This window comes from Corvus cornix, chromosome 5 (assembly GCF_000738735.6).
Source record: "Corvus cornix cornix isolate S_Up_H32 chromosome 5, ASM73873v5, whole genome shotgun sequence".
Classification (NCBI taxonomy): domain Eukaryota; kingdom Metazoa; phylum Chordata; class Aves; order Passeriformes; family Corvidae; genus Corvus; species Corvus cornix.
In genome coordinates, this window is record NC_046335.1 from 53,227,616 (window position 1) to 53,235,513 (window position 7,898).

Consider the following 7,898-nt stretch of genomic DNA (forward strand, 5'->3'; position numbering starts at 1 on the left):
GAGTCACAGCAATTTGAACAAAGCTATTCATGAAATTCAGAGCAGGTGCAGAGGAGGAGTAGATTAGCAGGAAGAAGGGAAAAAGTTATTGGGAATGGAAACTGTTTTTCATGGAACTTCAATGACTTTCTGGAACATTTTCGAAACTGAGGTAAGGGGATTGTAATAAAACTTTCCAAATAAACTTGAAGTGTAAACAAGCTGATATATAGAGAGTGTGTAAAGCCTGCAGAAGCTGGTTTTTGAGGGTACATTCTAATACCCCAGCAAAGTTAGTACTGTAACAATCTAAGACATCAGTGACCAGCTCTGTGTGTTATTCAGCATGTGACAGCGTGTGACAATCCACCCTGCATGGAAGGTTCTGCTCTGATGCATTTACACAAGTAATGTCGTAAATTATGCAAGCAGCACTTTTCAAGATACTATTTGACAATTCTGCTTGAAGATAGTTGGCTAAATTGCATACAGAGCCAAGATTTGCTTTGAGTTTATTAATTTTTCCCTTTCTGTTAAGCTTCCAAGTTCATTTAGCAATGAGAGTTTGTAGAAAAGGAGTGACATCCATGTAGGCTCCCTGCACTTTGCCATGCTCATTTCTCTAAACTTTGTGTGCCAGCTCAGGAGCAATAATATCAAGTGACTTCAAAGGACAACTGCTCCCAACAATCCACAATGGCTTGTATTTCAACTCGTTAACCAGCACAGCTCACCAGACCTGTTATTTCAAGGCCTCTGCTGCTCTTTTCATGTACTGAGCTACATTGCCAGCTCAGTGCAAGTGAAAGGGGGGAAAAAAGGCCAAAGTCGTGTAGAACTTGGGAGGGAGGTCAGTTTCTGCACATGTGTCTCCAGACACAGGAGCACAGACTATTTTTAAAGCAAACCTGGAACATACGTTTCATGCAAGGAGTCAATAATAAAACTTAATTACATGTTTTCTCATACCCACTAACTTGTTTCCCTCCTTTGACTGTATCTTGTCTGAAACCTGGACCATAGGTCCTTTGGGAAAGGATCTGTCACCATAAAACAACCAGACTGTGATTTGGCTGCCCACATGCTGGTTTAGAATCTATGGCAATAATTAATAGGTCATTCATTTTGCATGTCAGTGGTGTTCATTACAGTAAACGTATTTGACTCCCCTCTTCAAGGCATCAAACGATATCCCTACAAAGTGCTTATTCAGACTGGCAGATCTCTTACACAGGCTAAGAACTAGAAATATATCAAATTTGACACAGAGTTTTCATTCTGATAATATTGCTTGATAGTGGGTTTTTGAAACAAGGTCAAGGCTAAAAGCTGCAGTATTTGGCTTATTTTGGGTTTAATATAGGTGAGTGTAATTGATGTCAAAGAAGTTTCAGCTCCAGCCTCAGTTTTCCACTCTCCAAACCTTCACTTAGGCCGTGAGTGGGGGATATTTACAGCCTGAAGGAAGCTTTTGCCAACTTGCAAGTCAGCATAAAGCAGTGCCCATTGCTGAAAGGATCAGTTCCACCTTTCCAAGGGCCTTCAATTTCTCATTTTTACCACTGTACCTCATCATTGCCAGAAACGTTTGCGTGACTGTACACTGAGCCACATCAGGGCCTCACCTAAACTAAAGTTCATCAGTTTTTTTCTGACCTGGTTCACTACCTGGTCCCACAAACTTCTGCATAGGCACAACAGAAAGAGCCATGTAGGGTTCAGAAAAAACATGGCCAAGGGCAGCAAACAGACAGGACCTGTGTAGGAGTGCTTTATAATGCTTGTTTAAAGGGTGCCTGAAACTAAGGCCTGCTGCTACTCTGATTATATCTCCTGGACAAAATTTCTGATTTCTGTAGGTATTGTCTGAGAAAAGGCTGGTGGCCTCAGTCCACGGTGATTCCTTTGGGAAGCAGTTAGGGTGTTGAATAAATAGGGCAACATGACACTATATGCGATTTATGTAAATAGTTTGCAGTGCTGTTAGGTTTTTATTTAATTCATGCCTACCTGTATCTGTCTTAGGAAGAGAGAAAGATTAGACTGGAGTTGACTCTGAAAGATAGAAGAGAATGGTATTGAAAAATCCCCAAAGGCTGTGTTTGTTGGATCTTTCACCTCTCCCCTGGTGGTGCCGGAAGGTAGATTTCCGTCACGGTGTTGGTCAGGGGGTTTTTTTGCTGCTATGTCTCTCTCCCATTCTGTCCGAACTGCAAAGGAGATAAAAATCCTGTCCTTCTACCTGTGATTCTGAATCAGCTCTCCTAACCCTTGGCTATGTGCCCAGCAAAACCCCAGAGCCAAATTCCCTGACAAGCACACTGTGGCTTGTCTCTATTATCTGAGTGAGGATATACAAGCCCAGAAAAAGGGAAGGGAGAAGTGCCTGGTCCAATGCAAACAGTGATTTCCTCTTCTATACTGATGTTTTAGTAATGGTTTGAGAGTGATAGGGATTTGTGAAGATGTTTGAGATCAGTCTGTGAGCCTATTGCAATAACTGTTTACACATTAAATAAATTTACCAAATTTCACCTGCACAATATAGGACCACAATCAAATAGGTGCTCCTAGGAATTCACTGTAGCTCCCACCAAACCCTTGAGACTACAGTGCCACCTGCAGCGTTCTCACCCCTGTCCTCATGGGACAGGACCAGCAGCTCTGCAGGGTCATAATCTTATCTGGGCTATGGGGAAGCCAAGAGCAAGCACCACATGGCCCTCAGCAGCCTAGAGCAAAAGTGGCTTTGTCCTGGTTTTATGGATTTTCCTAGCTGGGGATGAGTAGGCAGACTACTTTGCAAATTTGAATTCCCTGCCTTCCTTCACCTCATGCTTCACAGGCTGCCTGATGCCTCTATCAGCAGTATAATGATGTGCAGCGTGTTGCAGCTCATTTCTGTAACGTGCTCGCTGTTTTTGCTTGGTGTGGTAATGGGAGAACTTACGCAAAGCCGGCTCGGCTTTATTGCTTCCATCAGTCCCTGCAGAAGCTGTGAGCAGGTACTTGCATCACCCACCTGTTACATCCACGCTGCTGAATGCAGGGCAGCAGTGGGACTCCCACATCCCTCAGCTTATTCTTTGGCTCTCCTTCCATGAAAATCCAAATTTCTCACTCTGGACAAGTGCTGATGCTTCTAAATGCCACTGCATTGCCCCTGCAGTGGCCAGAGCTGAGGACAGTGCACTGCTGCTTGTACCTGAGGGAGCCCCTTGTCCCATCAGAAAGGGAAGGGGTGATGCTGTCATCCCTTGGTGTATCTTTCCATTTGCTTTGCACACAAGGCAACGCCACAAAATCCCAGTCCTGGCAGATTCTTAAATCACACTCAATTGGGAACACTTGTTAAGCCTTATTAAGAGTTTTATTAGCTCTAAAAATAGGTTCTTAAATGTTTTCCAAGGTTGACTAAAATGTGAAAAACAATTATATAATCAGTGTTTAAAATAAACCACAGTTTGTTACAACTGAAACCCATTCAGTGGAATAACATTTATCAAGAGTCATAGCATATAGAAAATTCTGCAGCCTCTGCAAATCCACAGACAGTATTTCTCTGCTTGCTTTCAAACTGAGTAGTTCCTGAATCTAATTTTCTGACGTCCACCAGAACTCCTTCCAGCAAGAACACTGCAAGAGTGGAACACGGTCTTTGGGTGAGAAGGCTGCGAGGTTTTTTAATAAAAATAAAGAACTGGTCTATTGGTGTACCCCATTTTTTATACTTTCTTATTGTTAAATGAAAACTTTTATAAATAACCTTACATAAATAATAATCTCAGGAGTTTTAAAAAGTTCATACCATCAGTTGAACCTGACTCAACCTTCTCTGGTCTCTCACTGTTTAAACTATTTCTGCAATTATTCTGGAATACAAGAATCCTTAATGTCTCTTATTGCAAGAGCAGATCATATATTTTGGGCAAGAGTTAAGCTGCAGAGGAAGATTTGGCAATTAAGTGAAATGCATGTTACAGCTGATGGCTGCTTTTTTGTTGTTGTTGTTGGAATAACTGAAAAGATTAAGCTGTAGTGCATGTAGGGCTTGAGTCATGCTTTTATCGTTGCATCTCTTGGCCTGATATGAACTCTGTTATTAAAAATGGTAGCTCAAGCTGATTCTGTACTTTGTTTATCTACAACCAAGCTCAGCCAAAGATCAGCTAGCCTAGGTGGAAAAATGTAGTTGAAGGCTGTGTACATACAGGCACTGCTAATTACCTTCCATGACTGCCAAATGACTATAGATACTAACAGATTTCTTAGTATGCCTTTAAACAAAGCACTCTTATCTATGCATAAGAAAAAGCACTACGCAGAGCAGAGTTAATACAACATGTTAACCTATATTTTGATTTAGTTTGCTCCTTAGAAAAAGAAAAAAATGAAGTAATTTATCACCCCTTTTTGTTGCCAAAAGGAACTGCAGTACCGTCCAAAAGCTTGCGCCCTGGGAGACCCCAGTGTCAGTAGTACTGACGCCTCTTCTCCTCCGTAGTGTTTAAATGATCAGCAGCTTTAGTGTCGTGTCGTTTTGCCTGTAAAGGAGCCGGGTGTGTATCTTTGCCAGCCAGTATAGCCCAGTATAACCCACCGGGAGCCACCGTCTGACTCTGCAATGCCGAGAACCTGTTCGGGAGATACCGATCCCCACTCGGGAGCGCGTCCTGGCCTTTTGCCCGCGAAGAGCTCACCCGGAGCATCCTTGGACTACAGCGGGGAGATCGTGGGCAGCAGCCGGAGGATAAAAAGGCCCGGCAAGAAAACCTTCGGAGGGAAGCAAGCGGCAGGATTTAAGGAGCGAGCAATCCCAGACGTGAATGAAACACAAACACGCTGTGGGTTTTCTCTTCCTTAGATAAAAGCACTGGCGAGCGAGCCTAAACGCTGCCCGCGGATGACTAGTCAGAACAAGTTCAAACTCCAGAGCTCAAATTAAAGTGTTTCCTCTGTGTGACTGCCTCCTGAGCCGGGAGTTTCCTCACCAGCCCCACATCTGCCCGCAGTCCTCCACCGCCCTCTGCCCCGGCAGCCCCGCTCCGCCCGCCCGCCCCGTGCCCGGCCTGGCTGCGGCGGGGCGGGCGGGCGCTACACGAGGGACTCGCAGACGGGCAGCGAGTCCGAGTCCTGGCTGTGCATGGAGCTCAGCCCCGTGTCCGAGTCCTCGTCGTTGTCGGCGCGGTCCTTGCGCAGCGCCCGCGCCTGCTCCACCCAGCCGCCCCCCGCCGCCGCCGGCCGCCCCCCTCCCGCCGCCCCGCGCGGCTCCGCGGGCGCCTCCGCCACGTCCAGGGTGCCCAGCGTCTCCAGCAGGCGCTGCAGCTCCCGCTCCTTGTCCTCCCACGCCCGCTGCGTGCAGTCCAGGTCGGTCTTGACGGCCTCCAGGTCCGTGCTCAGCTTGAGACCGATGTAGAGGCTGGTGCTCAGCTGGGTCTTGACCCGTTCGTGCTCCAGGTGCAGCTCGCCCTCGCCGCCGCCGCCGCCGCTCAGCTCCGTGGTGTCGCAGTCCGTGTCGGCCAGCCCGGGCCCCGCCGCCAGCTCCAGCTCCTCCCGCCGCCGCTTCATCCAGCGCTCGTTGAGCTCCTCCTGGATCTCGGCGGCCAGGTGCTCCAGCAGCTCCTCCTGCTGCGCCCGCTGCTCCTGCAGCTGCAGCACCTCCTCGCACTTCCTGGCGTAGTCCTCCTCGGGGCGGCCGGCGGCGAGCTGGCCCGGCTCCCGGCCCGGCTCGGGCTCGCCGCCGCCCGTGCCCACCAGGTAGGTGTCCTGCACGTAGTTGACGCCGTGCCGCTTCATGCGGTCCAGGTGGATTTTAGCCTCGTACCTGTCGATCTCGCGGTCCAGCTCGCGGAGCCGCTGGATCTGCTGTCGGATGGTGTGGTCCTGCGAGAGCACCAGGTGCACCAGCGTCTCCATCCTCTCCGCCGACGAGGCCTCCCGGGCCAGCGGCTGCTGCCGCTTCTTGTTGATCTTGGCCAGCTTGCGGAAGGCTTTCCGCACCACTCGCCGCTGCCGCTCCTGCGTGAGCGCCAGGCTGGCGCGGGCCGCCCCCAGGCCGCGGCCGGGGCGCTCCTTGCTCAGCACCACCCGCGCCTCGGCGCTGCGCGGCCCCGCGTTGGGCAGCGAAGCCTCGCTGCGCACCAGCACGAAGCGCACGTTCTCCTGCTCGTCCCCCCACGCCACCCAGAGCCGCAGGATCTTCGTCTTGTTGGGCAGGATCCGCTCGAAGCCGCGCCACTTCTCCACGATGCAGTAGGAGTGCGGCGGCCCCGACAGCATCCCGCCGGCGGGCTCGGGCGGCGCCGGGCGCTGCCGCCGGTGGTGGCTGTCCTCCAGCAGCACCCGCACCACGTCCGAGCAGGTGGTCCGCCGGGAGAGCCCGGAGATCAGCTTCTCCTCCTGGCAGATCCACACCGAGATCTTCCGCTCCTCGGGCTCCATCGGGGCGGCTGCGGGCGGGCGGCCGGGGCCGCGGGCTCAGGGCTGGCCGGGCAGCCGCTCCATGGGGAGCGCTCGGCGGAGGCGAGGCGCTGCCCGCCCGCCCGGCTTCAGGGCGGCCGGGATGCCTTGCCGTCCCCTCCCCGCCCGCGGCACCCCGCCCGTGCGCTCCGCCGGCCGCTCCACCCCTTCCTGCCCGGTGCGGCGGGGCCGCCGGGGGCGGGGGGGCCGGCCCGGTGCGCTGGGAGCCGCCGCGCTCCTGTCCGCTGCCCGCGCCCCGCCGGGATTCGCTCTCCTCGCGTGGGCTCCCCGCGGCTCAGGCCCCGCAGCCCGCGCAGAAATCCGCCGGCGCGGACACTTCGGGCCGGGTCGCCGTCGCCTCCGTGTCCCCCTTCTCCGTGCCCTGCCTGTGCCGCGAACGAGCGAACGAGCGGCGTCGGGGATCTTCCAAAGTGCCGAGGGACAAGAGCGAATCCTGGAGCTTCAAAGGGAAAGCCAGAACTAGTGAGGAATTTCCAGTTTTAGTAAATCATCCGCCTGTAATTAGGAAATTCATGTTTGTGAAGCACTTCGCAGATGAAATATGCAAAGGACGGGAATGTCTAAGTGCTATTAAAATACTAGCTGAGCCAGATTTTAATGGGAGCTTGCTGTGTACTTTGATGGGAACGGGATCCGTCCCGGAGTGTGGATTAAAATGAGAAGATGTGAAAAATAGTAATAAAACGCAGGATTGTGGCACTGATTTTCACTGATTGCATCACCGGGTTCACGGACCTAGGCTTTTCTAAGTGATTAAATAAGTACTATAATGGGCAAAGAAAAAAACTCTCTCAAACCTGAACCTTCCGAGGGAGTTTGAGAGCCAATAAAATCGGTGTGCCCTGTGGAGAGGACTTTTGCCTGGATAAGGTTTATGTTCCGGTCAGCGGAACAGAACGGAGTTGTGGCATTGCAGCCTAACTCCTGTCATTCTGCTGTTAGAAACGGTGGAGCTGGGGCACACCGAACAGCGAGGGAGCGATTATGTAGCCTAATGTCCTCTTTTCCCCTAAAGTAACAGGCTCAGTGCGCTGTGCGAGCTTCTCCTGGGTTTCCGTGGAAGGGCTAGTCCTGGGGAAGGAAGCCTGCCACTGCTCTGCCTGCGTAAGGCAGCTAATTACGGTGGTGGTTCCTGACGTGCAGCCTCCTGTCCCGTGAGGAAGTGGGCTGAGGGACCACCGACTGCCAGCATTCCTGGAGCTGAAGATCACGGGGATCTTGTGCCCGCTGCTAACGTCCCTTTCCTGTGTTACTGCAGGTTAAAGGACTCCAAACCGAGCTGGCCACTGCGTGTTGCAATTAGGGCACGCAAGATAAAGGTGATGGTAACAGGCTGGATTTGCTTCCTGACCACAGCCACCTTCTGTTAAAGCTGCAAATTCCTGTCCAACGGTAATTGGTGTGGCACTGCCAGTTCCAAGGGCAAGGCGTTTTGCTCT

The 7,898-nt window shown here is 51.6% G+C and overlaps 1 protein-coding gene across 1 annotated transcript; it reads right to left on the bottom strand.

The window, feature by feature from the left end:
* Nucleotides 1–3,330: 3,330 nt before the first annotated feature.
* On the bottom strand, nt 3,331–6,510 carry RASSF10 (Ras association domain family member 10). The gene has a single exon (XM_039553122.1). The coding sequence runs from the start codon at nt 6,418–6,420 to the stop codon at nt 5,074–5,076; it is 1,347 nt and encodes a 448-aa protein (XP_039409056.1). The 5' UTR covers nt 6,421–6,510; the 3' UTR covers nt 3,331–5,073.
* Between the last annotated feature and the right edge of the window lie 1,388 nt (nt 6,511–7,898).

What these genes read in the sequence shown, in the direction of transcription:
- RASSF10 (XM_039553122.1), bottom strand. Translation starts at nt 6,420, where the DNA reads ATGGAGCCCGAGGAGCGGAAGATCTCGGTGTGGATCTGCCAGGAGGAG.